General features: G+C 44.4%; 1 protein-coding gene across 4 annotated transcripts in view; it reads right to left on the bottom strand.

Annotated features, from left to right (window-relative positions):
- APPL2 (adaptor protein, phosphotyrosine interacting with PH domain and leucine zipper 2) overlaps positions 1 to 21,638 on the bottom strand; it is a 54,010-nt gene that overhangs the window by 32,001 nt on the left and 371 nt on the right. For 2 of the 4 annotated variants that reach the window (XM_058741541.1, XM_058741539.1), the window contains exons 2-4: positions 14,795 to 14,893; positions 3,565 to 3,624; positions 2,942 to 3,013 (exon numbers count right to left, since the gene is read on the bottom strand). In XM_058741541.1, the coding sequence (XP_058597524.1) occupies positions 2,942 to 3,013; positions 3,565 to 3,624; positions 14,795 to 14,893 (231 nt within the window). Of the gene's footprint in view, positions 1 to 2,941; positions 3,014 to 3,564; positions 3,625 to 12,414; positions 12,440 to 14,794; positions 14,894 to 21,638 lie in introns of those variants that run through there. The other 2 variants (XM_058741542.1, XM_058741540.1) reach the window with 2 other exon arrangements.

The following is a 21,638-nucleotide window of genomic DNA, read 5'->3' as shown; positions in this document are numbered from 1 at the left end:
GCCACCGGGACAGAATGCGTTAACTATTTCTCTCGAATACCTTCAGTAAAAAAGTACTGCTTTTTTTACTAACAGTTAAGTGAATGAAAGTCACCAAATGTACCTACTATGTGTCTGGCTATGTGCTCAATGCTCTGATAGACATTATCTAATTTAACCTTTACAAAAGCCCAATTAAATGGGCTTTCTCGCCTGCTGCTGCCATTTACAGATGAAGAAACCAAAACTCAGGGAGATTAAGTGGCTTTCCAATGATCATGCACTTTAGGAATGACCAGCTTCCTAGCTACTCATTTTCTTCCTCGTTTCTTCTTAAGGATCAAGGGGATTGTCATCAACTTTTGGCCGTGGGGCTTTTGAAAGGTATGGGACGATGGCTTCTAAACACGGCGCCTTCACTCAGGAGAGTGGCAAGAGACCACCTCTTGGCACTCCAGTATCATCATACCAAAAATAAGGATAACACCATCTTCCTTGCATGGCTACTGTGAGGACAAAACAGTAACCGGAATAGAAGACACTCAGAGTAGAGAGTTTGGCTGACACATACTCGTTAATGTAATCTAGAATGATGACGACTTCCTGTCTTAGGTGCACTCCATGGAAGTGACCTAGAAACCCTGCCTGTGGGGAAATCAATAAGGACAAAATCTCTGCATGCCTACAACATGGAATGTCTGATTCCAAGGCATTCTATTAAAAATGTAAGCCACATGATTCTCTACTTTTAGTTGGGTTTTTGATTTCTGAGTCAAATGACTTGTCTTGAAAACTTTCAACCTGGTATAGGCCCAGACAGACAAAACCACCTGAAAAGCTACTTAAAAGCTTCCCACCTGAGCTAACAGCTTTCACACATGTAGGTCTCTACACCATGAGGTTTGTTTGAAAGCCCCTTACACTGCCAAGCTTGGGCGGGGCCGGGGGGACGACGACATGATACTACCTATAAAATCACATTTCTAGCCTTCCAGCCTTTGGGAATGATTCACTCCCTACCAAAAGAATCATCATCCCTGCCCGTGAAAATCTGGTTGTAAGTAAATATCCTAAACTGGAAACCTTGGTTCTGGGGTTTTGACGACTAACCACATTTCCTTAGCAACTGTCTTCTGCTCGGGAAAACACATGACTTCAGTGGGTGGAGTCTGCTCCTTCTCCTCCTGGGTTATTTATTCATAGTTAATTAGGAAACATTCATCTCCTCACCTTCCAAAAAAACTACTTTTTGCTCCCCTCTAATTACTTTTTCCATTTATTCTCCTCTTCTGGAAAAGATACCCATCTATTTTAACATACACTTTGAAGACCGTGAAGGTCATGGGATAGAGGACGAAGCTTACAAAGAACCGGATGTCATGTTCTCTATTGTATCGCCAGTGCCCAGAACAGCATCTACTAAACAGTGGTGCTCAGTACATGTTTGCTGAACGAATAACACCTTGTTGGTCTGATTTGTTGAATGAACAAAAATGCAATCAGTACAATGTCATGTTAGTTTCTCATTTTATTTTTTTTCATGTTTATGTATTTTGAGAAAGAGAGAAACAGAGCACTGAGCAGGGAAGGGGCAGAGAGAGAGGGAGACACAGAATCCAAAGCAGGCTCCAGGTCTGAGCTGTCAACACAGAGCCTGATTTGAGACTGAACCTCATGAACCGTGAGACCATGACCTGAGCCGAAGTCAGATGCTCAACTGAGCCACCCAGGCGCCCCTCATTTTCTTTATTTTTAAAGTTTATTTACTTTGAGTGAGAGAGAGAGAGAAAACACACATGAGGGGTGGGGAAGGGGCACAGAGAGAGAAAGAGGATCCCAAGCAGGCTCTTTGCTGTCAGTGTGGAGCCTGACATGGGGCTCGATCTCAGAAACTGTGAGATCATGACCTGAGCTGAAGTCGAACGCTTAACTGACTGAGCCACCACAGTGCCCTCGTTTCTCATTTTATAACCTGAAGACAGTATCTACTTTATATCAGTTAAATGGCATCTGCATTTTTTATCATGATTTTCTACTATATAAGTATTGCAAACTCCTTGCAAGATGATATACCAAGTTCATACCAACCCAGTTTTGCAGAAGGTTCTGCCCAGCACCAGTAGCATTTGAGCTGGAATGTTTATTACGATGAGGGTTTATGCACTTTTCTCATAACAATACCTGTTTTCCACAAATATTCATGTATTATACAATATATGTATTATACAATACAGCTATAAGAGCAGTTATGTGAAACCCTTTGTAGTGGGGTGAATTGTGCCCACTCTCCTCCTCCCCCTAAAAACGTCCATCCAGAACATGAATATTTGGAAACAAGGTCTTCGCAGATGTAACGAAGGATCTCCCAGTGAGATCATCCTGGGTTATCCTGGTTGACCCTAGCTCCAATGACAAATGTCCGTATAAGAAGAGAAGACACAGATGGAAGGGGTGAAGTGCAGTGTGGGGAGGCGGCCATGGAAGTCAGAGGGAGAGACTGGACAGATGCAACCATCTGCCAAGGGACACACAGGGTCACCAGAAGCCGGAAGAAGTCAAGAAGGATTCCCCCTGGGGTCTCTGGAGGGAGCACGGCCCTGCCAACAACTTGATTTCATACTTCTGGCCTCCAGAACTGTGAAAGAATACATTTCTACTGTTTTAAGCCACCGACTTGTAATTTATCACTAGCATCCCGAGAAACTAATATACTCTCCTTAGGAAACTGAATTCTTAGAAATCTTTCATTTGGTCCATCATTCATGTATACCAAAGCCCTTCCCCTCACACCAGAAACAAACTAATCACATACAACCAGTCTTACGAAATGGACCTAGGAAGAGCAACAAGCTGAGTTACCTTCTCAGATATTTAAGCAAGTATCTAAAAATGGAAAGTGGGCCAAAACAAACATGAAGGAAAATTCAAGAAAGAATACAATTTTGCCATGTTGTGATCTTACCTCATCTACCACTTTGGAAAAATAGTGGAGTGTAGAAATTACTTCTTCGTCGCCTTTGCCAAGAGCAAAATTCTAAGACCAGAGAATAAAAGATCCAGGTGTTAACGCTCGGGGCAACGCCCGCATCACCCACGTTGCGCCACCCCCCACGCCAGCTCCCACTCTCCTCCCAAGTGCACGTCAAAGCGTCCACGTGCAGAAAAGCGGTGCACTCGCCTTGTCCTACCTCAGCGATGCACTTAATCGCCCCTCCCTGACCGCTGCTTTGGTGGTCACCACCCTTCTCCTGTCTGGATGTAACGGCATCTTTGAGTTTATTTCCTGGTATTGGGTTATTTCCTGGAATTTGATTCATTTGCAGCCCCTCAGACTATAAACTCTCAAGGCAGTGGGTTACTTCTGTGCTAATTAGAAAATATCATACTTTGGGATGATCACCAGTTAGAATTTATCAGTGGAAAGGAAAAGGCAAGACAAAAAATAAATAAATAAGACTGGACTATGGACAAAAAGAAAGAAGGAAATAAAGGTCTCTCTAGGACACCTTTGGAGAACTCCTTAAAAGAACCCCACTTATGACAGTCCTGAGCGCCACATCACATGCCACATAAACATCAAGTTACCTGTTTTTCATATGCCAGCAGCTGCTTAGAAAGCTGTTGAGTGGCCAGGCACATCTCATTCTGCAGGGAGAAGAGAAAAGCAGGTAAGATTTGTCCAATACATGTATTTCAGTGATGACCAAAAAAAGAGGTCACCTCAGAGAATCCCTTAAGAATGTATGTTTGTGTCTGTAAAATAATAGCGTGTTCAGAAATTATTTGGAAAACAAGACCAAAGCAAATTAAAAGGTTAAAACAGCCTGCATTCCCCCTGCCCGCCAACCATTTGCAAGTTACTGCTCCTTCTGGTCAGTATAAAAACAGTTACATTGTGCCCAATATCCAACAAAGACGTGGTCTTCTCACTGAGGAAGCACACATCAAAAAATTGTTACAAGCATGATGAGAACTGCAAAGGAAATGACGGACATCTTAGGAGGCTCTAACAAGAGGACCCAGATGGTCTCCAAGGAAGAGAGGTTCTAAGCAGACACTGAAGACAGACTAGGAGCTAGCGATGGGAATCAGCTTTCCAGAAGGGACCGGGATGGGGAGAAGATGCACAGTCTGAAGAGCTACGGAGCAGAGTAGCTGGAGCCAGGGGTGCAGGAGTGGGAGCAAGACAAGGCTGGGGTGCAGGCAGCGTGAGGGCACGCAGGCCTACGGTCCAGAGCTAGCCTCGACTCTATGTGCAATGGGAATTTCAACAGCACCGTGACATGATCAGATCCAGCAAACTTAAGACTACTAGGTCAGTAGTGCCGGATGGTAACATGGAAGCACAGCTGTGACATCCCAGGAGGCCTGTTTTGTGCCATTTTTCACTGGCCCCTACTGTTCATCTTCCTCTTCTCCGATTTATCGCTGTAACCTCTGGCAACAGGGCAGTTTTCCATCACTAGCGTCCCACCATCGATGCACTCAGCCCAGAAAGCGTGTCTTAGGTTTCTAAAACTCAGTGAAAGCCTGTCTTCAGATTCAGGACTCACTCCTAACAGAGGGGCAGAGCCACAGGGTCTGACCTGGAGAGAATGAGGGGAGGGCACTGGCCAGCCTCGGCCTTAGCCTTCACTTACTTTCTAATTCCCCTGGGCTTACTATTCCTTTAGAGGCAAGGCCTGAACTCTGCAGGAGCTTGTTTTCTTTACCGTGGTTCTCCTTTGCAAGCCCCATCAGAGCCCTAATCCTACTTTCTTCAGCCCCCTTTGCTGACAACTAGCCAACCTGTTCCTTGACTTCCTTCATCGGCCTCAAGGAACAGTTATTAACAGACCCTGAAACATGGCTCTCTTCTTCCCCAGAATAAGATCAAACAAATATAATAAAAGTTCTCAGCTTTGGCAGTCTACCAGCATGCCATCCCTTTCAAAACTATCCAGAGCTGGTGGCCAAGAGCAAGGCAAGTGAGCGCCTGCACGAGTACCAAGCCCTGCACTTAGGGAGGGGCACGCAACAGCTCCCAGCACAAGGCAGGCTCCCAACGAAAGCGTGATGAATGAATGAATGAACAATCAAGGTTAGAAGACTCCTCTAAGTCGCCAGCTTAAAGCAATACTTGGAATCAGGGAGTCGGGAAAATACTTCCTAACCCTACAAGGAAACATCACAAATGGGGAGGGGGCAATAAAATACAGACTGGACAGGCATGAAACAATCAGCCATGAAACACTGCCTGTTGAGCATCTTCAGCAGTGCTGTTTGGAAGGTCAGTGTGCACAGGAACACGGGTCTTGGCCCACTCTGTGGGCTGAGAGCCTCTTAGATCAGAAAATCCCTTGCTCCTCCTCTTGGAGTTAGTAGCTGAGGCTTTAGGGTCGATTTGCTCAAGCTACTTTGGCATCTGCCTAGGGATAGCATCATGTGCACTGGGATTTGCAGATTCACAGAATCATCCTAACAACAGCACCTAACACTGACAGCATTTAATCCGTGACAGATGCCACGCTGAGTGGATTCCATGCATTACCTCATTTAATTCTGACAACCCTATAAGGGAGGTTCTGATTATTAACTCAAATTTACAGATGAAGAAACTGAGGAACGGAAAGGTTAAGACACTTGCCCAGGGTCACACAGCTAGTTAGCAGCAGGGCTAGGATGTAAATCCAGGTCTGTCCCATTCTAAAATCAACACTCTTAAACACCACTCTCTAAGATCCCAAGTCCTGCTAAGAGCTGAGGCCTATGCTTTAGCCTAGAGTTAACAAACTTCCTATAAAGGGCCACATAGACATGATTTTTGGCTTGTGAGATATGGTCTCTGCTGTGACTACTCAACTCTGCTGTTGTAATCCTAACACAGCCATAAACAAGACATAAATGAATGAGTGTGGCTTCCCTCAGTTAAGCAGTTATTTACAGGAGTGCCTGGGTGGCTCAGTGGGTTAAGCCTCCAACTTCGGCTCAGGTCATGATCCCACAATTCATGAATTCAAGCCCCACGTCAGGCTCTGTGCTGACAGCTCAGAGCCTGGAGCCTGCTTCAGATTCTGTGCCTCCCTCTCTCTCTGCCCCTTCCCCACTCACACTCTGTTTCTCTCTCTAAAAAAGACACATTAAAAAAAAAAATTTAAACAGTTATTTACAGAAACAGGAGGCCAGCCCAAGGGTGTAAATTGCTGATGCTGCTTTAGATGGTAAACGTCTCCAAAGACCCACCCTTCAGGAGACTCTCCATTAAGCTACAGTATTTCCAATTCAAGGAACATCTTCTACTCCTTCAAGTCATTCTTTTCTTTATTTTAACTAAGTCTAAAATATTACTCCCCCATACCTGTATCCTTTAGACACTGGTCAACAGACATGATAACTACCCTCCATGCCTTCCAAACAAGCAGGAACCACGGACTACTTGAATTCCTCTCTCGACAGCTCGGTGGCAAATGCTCCAAGTGTAGTGGGAAAACCTGCCTGAATGCTGCCAGTGTCAGACTGCCCAGGCTGGCAGGGAGCGCCCGTGGGCCACCCACACAGCAGGAAGACGGGGCACAACACACAGCACTCAGCCGCTGCTTTCTGGAACTCCCGTGTACAACTGAGCTCTGCCGAGCCTCTCCTAGAAATACCTTACGAAAATGCCGTGTATTTTCAGATGTGTGTGGTTGCAGGCTGCAAGAGTCTGTTCTGCCAGTACGATCTCACCGGGAACAAAGCACAGGTGCAAGATGGGCTGTCACCTGCCCTGAAAAGAAGTGAACTTCTGTACAGAGCACATCACATGAAAAATCTTTTGAACTAGACCAACTTTAACCTTACTCACACTTAATCTATCGTACACAAAGGTTTTATGAAATGCTTTGTCAACATCGGCCAATTAATCCACACCCTGTAAGGTACACCCACACCATTATCTCTGCAGAAGGCTTGCAAAACTGGAGCTTGGGTGCAGAGTAAATATTAGTAATGACGATAATAGAGGCAGCTGCTAACATTCAGTCTTTCCTGGGTCCTTGAGAGGGCTGTTGAACGTTTTTCAAACAGTATCACATTTAATCCTTATAATGCACCTGGGAGGTAAGAACTATTATCATTATTGTTTTACAAATGAGGAGACAGAGGCTCAAAAAGGGGGATTACTTTCTAAAATCACAACTAGCAATGGCAAGGCAAAGATTCCACTCAGGTCTGGCAGACCTGCAAACTAGAGCCCAAGTTTTTAACGCTATGCTATTTCCAAGCCCTGTCGGGCCTTTGGATAGGAACATTAATCCCACACTTGACCAGCTGTGGTTCGGCAACAGAGGTGGCCTAGAATTTAGACTCTAAATGGAGTTCCACGAGTAAGATTTCTGTGACATTCTGGAACCGCTCTCTGGCTATTATCTATGGTATCTGATGCCCATGAGAATCCTTAAAAAAGATAACCTGACAAACTGATGACTGACAGCATCTCCTATATTAAATAGGACTTCCATGGCTCCTGCCAAGGCAGAAAATAGCAGTGGTGAGCAAACCTGAAAGGAAAGGAAAACCAAGCTTTTAGCAAAGGAATGTTTATCTCATAGTGGCCCAGAGTGCTTACAGAACTGTAACTGTCATCCCAAGCCACCCAAAGGCCTCTGCTGGTGGCACAGCCACGGTGACTAGCAAGGGACAGGCTGGGAGCAGAGGCAGAGGAAATCCACTGGGGTCGAAGTCACAACGGAGGCACTTGCTTCAATCTCAGCAATGCTGCTGGCAAGCCGGTAGGGGGAAGTCTCTGTCACCATGGTGCTCACCACAAAGCCAGGGTCCAGGAGCCCTCGAGCTGGGCCGCACACAGAAGTAGTGAGAAGCGTGGGGAACAGAGGCAGGAAGCTGTGTTGGGGGGCAGGCTGTGAGGGGTGCCTGCTGAGGCTGTGGACATTAATCTGTAGAATCTGCTCTCTGGGATCTCACGGTCTAGAGGGTCAAGAAAACTTCACACTCGCTACAGCGTAAGCAATCTGACCAACAAGCGTATGGGGCATCCGGGCATGCTGCTGTGCTTTGGCCAGGAAGGGAGGAAAGGAAGAAAGGAAGGAAGGAAAGGTGCCAGAGACCTCGAACGTGAGGTCCTAAAGCCAGAAAGGCTATTTGTCAGGGCAAGGGTTTGATGGGGATTCCTGGCAGCAGGAACGGCAGAGCAAAGTCTCAAGACATGTAGAGGGTCTGGCATAATCTGGAAAAACCAAACATGAGCCTAGAAGAGTAGGCTGATACTCAGTTCATGAAGTATGAAGCGCTTTGCACATACCTTGCTGAGGAGTTTAATCTCCACCTTGCAGTTACAGGGAGCCACAGAAACATCTGAAGACAGGGAGGGAAGGGAGGTTTGGAAGTGATTCATTTAGCTGTAGGGTAGAGGAGGGACTGAAGGGGGGGCAGACACCTCCCTACACGCAGGAAGATGGATCAGGAAAGAGCTGAGCACTCACTCCCACGGCACCAATAGGCAAATGTTTTTGCAATAAAGACCCAGAGACAAGGACTACAAACAGATTCTGAGATGGCCAGGCTTGCTGAAGTGATCTTAGCCCTGGAACCAAATAGAGACTAAACAGAGAAGGGTTCCAATGAGATTTTGGAGAACACCAAGACTTAAGGGTAGGCAGCAACAGGGTGCCAGGAAAGGAGAAAGACCTAGAAGGACGGTCAGAGAACTAGGAGGGGACCAGAGGGGGCCTTGTCACAGGAACCAAAGAAAGACTGCTTTAAGAGGGGTGTTGTTAAAGAATCAGGTGCTACCCAGGGCCTGAGGGTGGAGAGGGTATGATTAAGGCATTAAGCGGCCCCCATTGTAAGGTGAAGAGGGAGGCCAGACCCAGGTGGCTTGAAGAGTGAGTATCAAGCATCAAGTGACACAGGGAAGAAAGTATAAACTGCTCCTTTAAGAAAGTCAGGATCAGGGGCGCCTGGGTGGCGCAGTCGGTTAAGCGTCCGACTTCAGCCAGGTCACGATCTCGCGGTCCGTGAGTTCGAGCCCCGCGTCAGGCTCTGGGCTGATGGCTCGGAGCCTGGAGCCTGTTTCTGATTCTGTGTCTCCCTCTCTCTCTGCCCCTCCCCCGTTCATGCTCTGTCTCTCTCTCTGTCCCAAAAATAAATAAAAAACGTTGAAAAAAAAAAAATTAAAAAAAAAAAAAAAAAAAATGTTGAAAAAAAAAAAAAAAAAAAAGAAAGTCAGGATCAGAGGGCCAGGCTCCTATTTAACCCAAATAAGAGTCCCAGAGTAACGTGCCATCTCAAGTACTGTTATTATAAGACTTCAAAGATGATGAACACCCAGGGGCGCCTGGGTGGCTCAGCCGGTTAAGTGTCTGACTCTTGATTTCAGCTCAGGTCAGGATCTCTCAGTCATGGGATGGAGCCCCACACTGGGCTCTGTACTGAGACGAGCATGGTACTTGCTTGAGATCCACCCCCCAAACCCCCGCATGCTCTCTCACTCTCTCTCTCTCACAAATAAAAATAAAAAAAATAAAAAATAAAGAAATAAAAAAGATGATTAACACCCAGAGGCCTTCGTGCCAGGAACTGATCTTAACTTCACAGGTAAACTCTATTAACCCTCACAACAACTTGATGAGGCAGCCATTATTACGGCCTCTGTCAACTGATAAGGAAATTCAGGCAAATAAGGGACCTGCCCAACATCACACAGCCAAGTGGCCAACACTGGAGCTCAGATCTGCTGAGTCCAAGGCCAAACACTTAACCCCTGTACCTAAGTGAATGACTCTCACCCAGAATCATCTTTGACCCCAATCAGAAAGCCTTCAAAGCCATCATGAGGGAAAGCTGTAGGCCCTCCATGCAAATCGAGTGCAGGATTCCAGGTCTCCAAAGCTGTTTTCAGAGACCACTCAGGCTCTCTGCTCCCTTACACCTTAAGCTACATACATATTTTTTCTCAGTCCCTGTCATATCCACGTCAACTTGACTTTTTCAGGGCTACGCACTGACTAAAAACAATTATGCATAAAGACCAATCCAACAAGGAATTGGCTCCCACTTCTAACTTACAGGGGCCCCCCCCTTTCCATGGGGGACACACTTCCAGACCCCCGGTGGATGCCTGAAATAGTGGCTACAAATGAACTCTACATATGCCATGCTTTTTCCTACACGTACGTACTTACGATAAAGCTTTAATATATAAATTAGGCACAGTGAGAAATTAACAATACCTAACAGCAAAACGGAGAAATTACAATACAGCTGACCCTTGAAAAACATGGGTTTGAACTATGCAGGTCAACTTACATGAATTTTTTTCAATACATACAGAGCTGTAAATGTATTTTCTCCTCGTGATTTTCTTAACATCTTCTTTTCTCTAGATTATTTTATTGTAAGCATACAATATCCGATACATACAACATACAAAATACGTGTTCGTTGACTCTTTATGTTATTGAAAGGCTTCTGGTCAACAGAAGGCTATTAGTAGTTAAATCTGGGAGGAGTCAAAAGTTACATGAGGATTTTCAACGGTGTGGGGGTCAGCGCCCCAGCCCCTGCATTGTTTAAGGGTCAACTGTATACTGTAATAAAAGCTACGTGAATGTGGTCTCTCTCTCTCTCTCTCTCAAAATACCTCGTGCTGTACTCACCCTCCTTGTGGTGGTGTGAGATGATAAGATGCCTACGAGGGGAGATGAACTGAGGCGAACGAGGTAGCACTAGGCTACCAGTGACCTTGTGGTGAAGTGTCGGGAGGAGGAGCGCTTGCTTCCAGACTGCCGATGACCGCAGGTAAACTGTTCAGAAAGCGAGCCCGCAGCTGAAGGGGGACCACCGTGCTACAAAGCGGTTCGGCTGTTCTAGAGTGGGGGTTATTCTACGATGACAAGAACAACCTCTGAACGCTCCTACTTCCGTAGCCTCTGCCGCCACTTCCGGAGACCGGTACGTCCAAAGAGTCCAGTGCAGTGGTTCAGAGTGAGAGTGCGGGTTTTGGAGTCAAAGACCCGAGTGCAAATTCCAGTTGTGCCACTGTGACATTAGGCAAGCCACATAAACTGATCTGCAAACACATGCTAGAGTAGCTCCTTTCTTGTGAAAGCTAAATGAGACTCTACAAAGGAAATGCTTAGCCTAGTGTGTGGTATGTTTATGTGCCCAACAAATGGAGACTACTATTTATTTCTATGACTAAAATACGCAGCTCTGACCCTACCTGCCTTCCAAATCCATCCCCATCCCTATTACAAGCTCACACTCCTGGAAGTCCACTCCTCTCATTTTGTTTCCCAGTAGCTACATTAGGTTGCTTAACTTGATATCTCTATACTCTGGACCCTTGAACAACGGAGGGGTTAGAGGGACCGACCCTACACCATGCAGCCCAAAATCTTTTAATTCCCCCAAAACTTAATAGCCTACTATTTTGTTTTGTATTTTTGTGGGGGGAGGCAAAGAGAGAGGGAGGGAGAATCCCAAGCAGGGTCCGTATTGTCAGTGCAGAGTCCAACTCGGGGCTCGATCTCATGAACCGTGGGATCCTGACCTGAGCTGAAATCAAGAGTCAAACAACGACTGAGCCACCTGGCACCCCAAAGATTTAAAAATTTTTAACCTCTCCAAGAAAGAGACAAAATTATGACAGATCTATTTGATTGTATATGTTATTCTGTATACCAAATGTATTAAATGCAAAATTTGAGATTGACCAAGTACGTGTACATGAGCATGTATTCAGACATTATGGAGATTTTCAATGTAGTTAGCCAACAGTTTGCAGGACAGCACATGTTTTTAAGTAACCCATCTCTGCTGTGTTAGTGCTGCTCCCTTCACTCAGATGACTCACAATGAGGTCCTTAGTTCTCACAATGTGCAAAGGCACATCTGACAGTTAAGAGACCAGACGTGACTTCAGGGACTGGCATAAACTGCTGAGAACAACTCAGAGACCATGGCTTCATTCTACCTCTTAAGTCAAAATTCAACATTTCCCCCAAAGCAGCTACAATCAGCAAAACTGTTCCCATAACTTTCCTCTAGTTTTTTTCACTCTTCCTCTTTCTGAAACTGAGGTCCAAGGGCATTCCTCCTAGCAGAATACAGAAATTTACCAACTGGTCTGATTCAAAGTATCTCTCGTAAACATTTATCTTTTATCAGCTGCATAAATCTGGTTTTTTAAAATATAATAAAAAAAATCTTGCTCAGTGCCTGTGTTGTTAAAAAGATTATAAAACCCTATTAATTTAATCCGCCATTTCTAGGTATAAAATATGTAAGGAATAATGTTAAATAAACAAAACACAACTCGGGGAAAAGGTTAAATGAAAACAGACAGGTTATTACTATACACACACACATCATCCACATGTGTATACACACACACAAACTGATCAAAGGGTCAGAAAAGCTCTTTTTTTTTAATTAAAAAGAAACAAAACAAAACACCTAAGAGTTCAAATAGACCTGGAAACCAACTGACGCTGACCCAAACGATCTGGATGCTGACGGCCGCTGCTAGGCTCTGTCGCTGTTTGGCACCACTGACCGGCCGTTCCCGCGAGCCTCTGCTGCAGGAAATGCCGAGGCAGGAGGAAGGGTTTCTGGCCAGTAGAGGACCCGTGTGCTGATCATGTGGTGTGAATGAAAAGCCAGTGTACAGACTCTTGGAATGTACGACCCACTTAATTTTGGCAAAATGTAGTTTTCTGGCTCAAAAGAAAAAACACGTAAAGAAAGCATTTGGACATCTCCAAGTAAATGACTCTGACAGACGTGGAAAGGCAGAACAGAGACTCTTGAAGTGACAGAGACACAGTCCCTAAGTCTTCGGGATCCTGAACCTTTACAAGAGGTAAATCATTTAATGACGATATTCAAATTACTGAACAGCAAGTTCAGGCGTTAAGTCCAGTTAAAAAAAAAATCCTATTTTTGGGGGTGCCTGGGTGGCTCAGTCGGTTAAGCGTCCTACTTTAGCTCAGGTCATGATCTCGCAGTTCACAAGCTTGAGCCCCGCATCGGGCTCTGTGCTGACAGCTCAGAGCCTGGAACCTGCTTTGGATTCTGTGTCTCCCTCTCTCTGCTCCTCCCTCACTCATGCTCACTCTCTCTCTCTCTCTCAGAAATAAACTTAAAAAAAAAAAAATCCTATTTTCTTAAATTTTGACTATGTAGAGAAAAACATAAAAACATACAATATAAATAAGTAGGGTTTAAAAAAATCAAAATAATATGTCCCCAGTTTCTGAATGTCTCAGCCAAATAAGTAAAATCACACAAAAGCACATGATTTGTTTGGGTTTTATAATTAGTTCCAATTAAGTTGCACTTGTATAATACAGTCTAGTTTGCAACTCTGTATCTCCAGCCTGAACTCTAGATCTGAACTTTCAACAAGCTCTTTCTTCACTTTGGACATCCCAAATCAGCCTTTCAAGAAAGAATTATGACCGGCATCCCTGTCATTCCTGACACACACACACATACACCCCTTCCTCTGCCCAACCATCCACCCTGTTGTTCAAGTCAAAGACCTGGACATCATTCCTGACTCCTCCTTTACACATCTGACCCCTTCACATCCAATCAATCACCAACCCGCCTCCTAAACACCTCTGAATTTCATCCACTTCTTTCCACCTCTACTGCCACTTTCTAGTTCAGGCCACCCCATGCTCAGTGGCTGAGAGTTTGGGCTCTGGCTTCAGGTGGACTTGCTCTGCCACGTATGAACAGGGTGCACTTGGTCATGGTCCTGGTCATTGGAATCCTTCAGTCTCCTAAACTATAAAATGAGGACAATGACAACAATGCCCATCTCACAGAGTTGCTGGGGAATTTAAACGAAATATCCATGTAAAAGTCCTGAAATGTTCAGTCAGTGTCAACGACTACCACCATCCTCTCTCCTAGCGGCGCAAACACTCTTAGATAATTGTTTTCTCTGTCCTCCACCCCAAATGTAAGCAACTTGATGGCAAGCACTAATAAAACAATGACAATAACAAATCATCATATATGAATGTTAAGAGCTATATAATAATAATAACTGACTATACACTATTATTAATGTATACATATTATATACTGAATGTGGCATTTCTTTAGAGGTCATTAGTGAGAAAAAGAAACATTAACACACACAGATTTAAGTCGGCAAGGAATCAATACTCAAAAGCTTCAGCTGCCATATTTTGATGTGTGACACTCAACATTTTAGGCAATTCGCAAGTCTTCCCTGAGAAAGTAACATACATGGACACTTCTTGATCTTGAAAAGATTCACTTTTGCTACTCAGCAATTTATTTTGCGTTGTTTTGCAAGTCAGAGAGATCTGTTCCCCAAAACAAAGAAGACGCCCAACAGTTTCACAAGTGTGACTCAAGTCTTTTCAGAGGAAGCACTTGAAAAGAGCCTCTCTAGCCGCCTGCACTGACATCTAAGACTCCCATTTAGGAGAAAGACAAAGAGCATGTCTCAGAATACTGACCTCCCGCATTCACAAGTAGGAAGAGGAGATTCAAATGTTTCCCTGTGGGGCTGAATTAAAAAACAAACAAACAAACAAACAAAAAACAAAACTAAAACCAGTGACATGGTCCTTCTCTACTGGTTTTACTAGTCACAGGAAAATTACCCTCTTTCTTAAGCAATGAAAACAGATCGTCCTCGGTTTTTGAAAGTGAACGGAAGCAATTCTGATTTTATTTCCAAATTTTAAATGGTGTTTTTCTGACTCAAATTCCTCAACCTCCTGAGAGAAGTTCAAGATGAGGGCAGAGGGCTCCTACTCCCCCCCCCAGGTGAGGGCGCAGCTGTGGATACCTGGGCTCCGTAGACGCGCTGCATTGCCTGGAGCAGCTGGTTGGTATAATCCGTGAGGGTGCCAGCATCTTCTTCAAAAACACTCAGTAAAGAGCGAGTCTACAAGAAAAGAAGAAATGAAGTCGACTTGATTTCTAAGTAGAAAAGTTACAAAGGAGGTAGAAAACACACACCTCTGAAATGTGGACAGAGAAGGGGCCTATTCTCTGGCTTCATTCTTTTACTGACAATAGTAGGAAGAGTTGATTTCTGGAGCTTTAATTTAGAACCGCTTTTCTAGGGGCGCTTGGGTGGGCTCAGTTGGTTGAGCCTCTGACTTCAGCTCAGGTCATGATCTCGAGGTTCACAGACTCAAGCCCCTGGGCTGACAGCTCAGAGCCTGGAGCCTGCTTCAGGTTCTGTGTCCCCTCTCTCTCTCTGCTCTTCCCCCTCTCATGCTCTCTCAAAAATAAATAAATGTTTAAAAAAAAAAAAAGGCATTAGAACTGCTTTTCTAATCCTTCAGACTGCAACTCAGGGACAAACAATAGAATTCGAGTGTCGAGGCCAGAGAAGGAAAGCCAATTTTTAAAGAGTCAAGACTCCAGCGCTACGACTGTTTCAGCTTAGCCCCTACCCAAGCATCAGGAGAGTCTATGCAATTAAATAAAAAAATTAAAAAAAAAAAAAAAAAAAAAAGAGGTAAAAAGGCAGCCTCTCCTTTCCAGCCCATAAACTGAACACGACGTCAGGCCTGCGTGTTTACCTGGGGTGTGGACGCCCAGCAGCATACCACCCCAACAGCCAGCCATCTGTCTGGTTTTCTGCAGTCTTGGACATCTTGCAGGAGTGTGTCATTCTTTCCTCTTCAGACACTATGGTCAATTTTCATGTCTTTTGTCGTCTTTTATTCAACCAATTTAAAACTCATAGCCAGGACATTTCCAGATCTACCCTGGGTCCACCAGCAGATCTGGGCACAACACCGAGACAGCAACTTAACAAGAACGTGAACTCAGTTCCCTTTATGAAGACTAAACCACTCAGTGCCCTGGAGCAGCTGAACAATGTCACCAGATGAAAGGTACTTCCTATCGTTCTTATGCACAGAGCCCGACACATGGCGAACTCTGAAGAAGTATTTACATATTGATGGCATCTAAAGAAGTATCAAGGTGTCACATAAGTGACTATATCTACTCAGGGGACTTTACTTACTGTGTCCAGCGCAGTGGGAATTTAAACTATTATGCCAGGGATAATGGAATCTCTGAGAATAACCCATGAGGCACAGAACGAACAGTGAGTTACAGAAATGCTTTTAATAAGATGGTATCAAAGCACGTTACAAAGAATACCCTCTTAAGGCTCATTATTTCCCTGCAAAATGAATTTCAATTCCTTCTTTTTCTCAGCTCAGGTAAGAGAGCAATAACCGGCCTCCAAGCACCCTCAATTATCTGGGCGTTTGGGTGGTTCAGTCTGCCCTTGATCTTGTTCCACAAACTCTGGTACACTTCACAGTAACACACACTTGTCCTGGCTTTGCCTGAGGCCTTTAAGGCTAAAAATACCTGCTCTGAGACCAGTATACTCTCTTTACCATCAGTCCTTTTTAACAGAGGGACCAGAGGCAATGCATAAGGAAGATGTCAGATAGGTTTTTAAAAAGCTCTCAATGACAGCAAAATATCAGAGTTCCTACAGTGTGTAATTCGCATGCTAAAGCAGAGTCCATCAAACTTTTTAAAATGAAAAACGATGGTGCGCAACGCATTTTACCAATGTTCGTCATTAGTATGCATACACGCTGATTTCTATTCTATTCCATTTGTAAACAAAAATCATGATTGTGACTCACTGGATCTCATAATTGACTCATGGATGTCACCCAGTAGGTGAAAAACACTGGGTTAGAACTCTTCATTCTGTCTTCTTAAAATATACTTTTTTTCAGGGGCGCCTGGGTGGCTCAGTCAGTTAAGCATCCAACTCTTGGTTTCAGCTCAGGTCATGATCTCAAGGTTGGTGAGTTCAAGCCCCACATCAGGCTCCACGCTGACAGCACAGATCCTGCTTGAGATTCTCTCTTTCTCTCTCTCTCTCTCTCTCTCTCTCCCCCTCCCCTGCTCATGCTCTCGCTCTCAAAATAAATAAATAAAACTTAAAATTAAATAAATATAATTTTTATTTTGGAAAATAAAAAAAGACTGCATTCATTCATTGATGCATGCGTCTCTGCCTTCATCTAATATCTGACAAAACATTGTGTTGGGAACTGGGATTCAAAGGTGATTAGAATCGACTCTATGTTCTCCAGGAGCTTATAGCCTGCTGCACCTCTCAAAGAACTTGGGAGCACCTTGGGGGACCATGTCAGTGCTGAGTCCAAATTCAAGCTCTGACACTAATTTGCAGGGTTACTGAGATCATGAATATACATAAAGTGCCTACTACTGTGTGACCTATAGTGATAGATGACACTGATTATGACGATAATGAGCGCTGATTACTTACTAAAGATAATAGAGGCTTTACACGTAGGATTTCATTTTGTTAACTGAGAGCAGAGTTTGCTGAAGATACAGAGAGCAGCTACAGACAAAGCCTCTGGGAGACTCGGAAAGGAAAGGAGCACGGGTCTGTGTATGATTTCACTTTAACACCACAGCAATGGTTATCTATAAATGTTATCTAAGAGTGAAGGACCTTTTCATCTTTTTGTAGTCATGGTGTCGATGCTGTAGGAACTCACCCATGTCTATTTTGATCCTGGTATCTTTCTTCGCTGTACCTACCATGTCTAGGATATTGAGAAGAATGATACAACTGGATTGAGGATATTTAATTTTTTAAAATACTATAAATGTCCATTTAGTCAAGTCCTACTCCTTGTTTTCAAAACTCTTAGGAATAAAATTGAGTGGAAAATGATAGGTAAGATGAAAAGAGAAGGCTTGTGTTTATGTTCTCCACAAAGAGAACAGGAAAAAAAACGAAAACTCCTTTACTCTGTACCTCCTAGGTGTGAGACACTGTGGTGGGCATTAAATATTTGTTATTTCACTGAATGCTTCCAACAACTTTAGGAGACAGATACCATGGATACGTAACCCCTTTCACAGACGATAAAACTAAGGCTCATCAAGGTTAAGAAACTTGCTCAACCTCCCGTGGTGGGGAAGCAGCAGGGCTGGGATGTAAATCCAGGTTTGTCTGGACCGATGGCCATGCTTCCTCCAACGCAGGAGGCTGTACCTGTCACCCAGCAGGCTGAGCTTTACCAGTGGGCATGCTCTGTGGTCCACAGCCCAAGTCCTTCCTGCCTGGAGCTGGCTTCCCTTTGGTCATCCTACTGCCACGCTCTCACCTATAATAACTGCTAAACACTTGTATCAGAAGAGTTTTTTGTTTCCTTACACTCTGGACATGTTTACCATGACCCCCATTAGCACTGGCAAGAAAAATCCAGTCTTTCTAATTTAACTAGGTCATGGTCACAGCTGAAAAATACACCCAGCTATCTTAGGCACTGTTTTGATATCCACATTATCAGCTCCATATCTGCTTAAATTTATATTTGGAACAACAGGACTGCTCTTAGTCATAAGGAATGAGACCAAGCACCAGGCACAGGTACATCAGACATCAAAGACTCTACTTAAAAGTCTGAAAGACGATGGTGCATGTCACTTATAAAGATAAAAGCAATCATTTACGGCGTGACTATGACAAGCAGGCATAAATAACTTTAGCACGTTATTTATTCTTCATAAGAATCCCATTAAGTAATTACTTTTATTCTAATTTTACACATGTCAAAACACAAGCTCAGAGAGGTTGAGTAACCTGCATAACGTAACAGAGGCAGAATCAGGATTTAAATCCCATCCTTTCTCTACTATGCACTCTTAAGAGTATGTCCAGCCAGAAAAACCAAACCAGACACCCCAAGGATACAGCCTCAGCTCCACATCACCCCTCCATCTTAAAGAAACTGGCTGTTCCCTAATAAAAGAGTCCCAGACATGTTTGACTCTCCAGAATAGTATCTGATTATATAACGGCACAGCCTTAATAACTCTGATTGTAAAATACATGCATTGTTCTTCACAAAGAAGACATAACCACAGGCTGTTTTGAGGCATCTTGCTTGAGGAAAGAAAAGCCTGGCTTGGTCAAGGACGGCCGTTCCCAGTTGGGCCACTCAGTGCATAAGCTCAGAACTAAGTCTTTTTCTCTGGGCTTCAGTTATGCCAAGGGCAAAGGAAACAAACAAACAAAAATCAAGAAAACAGCCAGCAATAGTGCCTTTGTCTGCACCTTATCTCAAAAGCGCGCTATCACGCAAAAGACAGTAAGCCCCTGGGGGCTGCAGCTGCCCGCATCAGTCCTTATCTGTCTCCCGGAACAGACTGTGCACCAGTGGCGGGCAGGCATTCTCACCATGTCACTATATTCCCGGCATCTAGCAGAGCCTGGCAAGGAGCAGAGGCTCGTAATCGGCCATGGAGACAAGTATGTTAGTCCCTAAAACACTGTGCATCTCACATATCAGATGTAACCAGAAATAACGTGTGTGTGCACAGACGGGGTCTTACAATACACCCCGCAGAACTAAAAAGGAGGAAATGAATAGATGTGTCTAAGGGAGGTCAACTGCTATTCAGCTCTTCTTGGGTCACTGAGTTCAAATACAAAAGCTTTTGTGTTCACTAATCAATCCTGCGCAGGCTGCTGTGGCAACCCTCATAACTACTCTTCAGAAAACTAGAACAAACAAACGATAGATGGTTTCTCAGGACCTTTTCCTTTCAGCGGAAAAACATTTTAGGTCACCGATGACAGAAAATCCAGGTGCCAGGTAGCTGGGTCAACTTGAACAATATACTCAGACTCCCTGGTTCCAATCCTGGCTCGGCCGCTGCAGTGTGTATAATCTGGGGCAAGTTATTTAACTTCTCTGCTCCTTGGTACTTTTAATAGGAAGCCTACTACTTCAAAAGACTGTCGGGAACATGAAGTGAATTAATACAGGTGAAGGATTTAGAATGGTGCCTGGCACACAAAATGCATGCGTGATATAGGGATTTGTTACTGTTTTTACTCTGCACACATAAAATGAAGGACTCTGATTAGCTTCTCTCCAGTTCCAAATCTATGAGTCTCCTTGGAAGAAAGGCCGCTTTAGGCACATGCCCCCTATAAGACTGCTAAATAAATATATTCTGATGAGTATCAAAGGCCTTCTTGAAAGTTAGCTTCCACTGAACAACCTCGTGAAGAACCCCAGCAGGGTTACACCCAACTCCCAAAGGCAGTAGCAACTTCCCCACGTGAAGAGGAACATCACATAGGAAGGGCAATGCCACACAACCTCCTCTTTCACATAACAAGCTCAAAGTTATAAACCATGCACTATGATAGAATTTTAAGCTTCGAAAGCCCCTTAGAGGTCATCTGCTCCAGGTCCCTCATTCTGCAGACGAGAAAACGGACTCAGTCACAGGGTGGAGATGGCTGACATGCCCCAGTCACACGACGAGTCAGTGGGAGAGCAAGAATCAGGACCCAGGTTTCCTGACTTGCTTGCCTCACTGCTGAGCAAACCCTGTAAACGACTCAGAAATTGTGCCTGTTCACTTATGCGAGAGGCAAAAATGCAGCATGTGACTTACCAGCAACATGGAGAGTCAGTACAACCTCTCTGACCTGGCTCAGCCCATCACCATGATCAGTTAGGAAAGCAAGAGATCTTTGCACTGTTTCTCCAACTACAAAGCAAATGGAAATCCTAAATTCTACCTTATTATCTTCACATCTCACACTATGTGTGAGGATGCACAAAATGACTTCTCCAAAGAGCTTTGGTCCCATTAAAATGCCACCAGTCTGAAGCCTTCAAAGAGCCCTTTGAAAAGTCAATCAGACCAGCGGATGCCAATTAAAAAAAAAAAAAGTCACAGCTTGATCAAGTTTCTCACTTGCCTACCTAAAGATCAAAAAAAAAAAAAAAAAGGGGGGGGGGGTGGGGACAGGGCAGAAGAAAACTAAGCACGCAGCCCTTTTACTACTTATTACTTATTCTGAACTGGCAAGATGGAGAGTGGGTGTAGCTAAGTCCATCAAAAGGTCATTGAACCAGGAGTTCAATCCGCTAAGAAAAAGGAAAGGAACCGAAAAGAGAAGGAAAACAGGTTAATATCATAAGAATTTTTCAAGAGTTGAGACACCTGGGCATAAAGAGACTTCTTTAAACAACTCAGAACCAGGAGAGTGGATATGAAGCTGGGGAAATGCTAATGGGGAACAAAAGTTCCCTGAAGAGAAGCCCATTGGATTATAAACTAATGTCATTCTGCACTCCTCTGCCATATTTACGCAGCCCTTTTCATCTGCAGAACTCAAAGGACTTAACTTCCATCTCGAGCGTGCTAATGAAGTTCCCCCGTGCCACAAATAGGGCAGGTGCTGTCATTTTCTCTTGACAAATGGGAAAACTGTGCCGAAGGGTACCGCTGAGAAAGAGATCTGGGCTCTCTGCCTCCCATCTTGGCCCTAAATCCACCAGGACCTATCCCATCAGTGGTAGTAGCGGGGATAATAATAACTAAGATTGACTACTTCTTTTCTACCAGACGTTGCCCGCTAACAACCTGACAGGCTTTCCCTTACTTAATTCTGACAACTCTACCAGGCGGATACAATTATTACCCCTGGGTTACAGATGACAAAACTGCAGCACAAAAAGGTTAAATTATCTGCCCGAGGCGCTCAGCGAAGCGGGGGAGCCGGAGTTTAGGCCCGGCAGCGTCAGTCTCAGCTGACTTTGGGAAGGGGTCGCGCCACAAAGACTCCGGCCGTG

This window comes from Neofelis nebulosa, chromosome 8 (genome assembly GCF_028018385.1).
Source record: "Neofelis nebulosa isolate mNeoNeb1 chromosome 8, mNeoNeb1.pri, whole genome shotgun sequence".
NCBI classification, from domain to species: Eukaryota; Metazoa; Chordata; class Mammalia; order Carnivora; family Felidae; genus Neofelis; species Neofelis nebulosa.
Note: the sequence above shows the minus strand (reverse complement) of the source record. Positions and strands in the feature narration are given on the sequence as shown.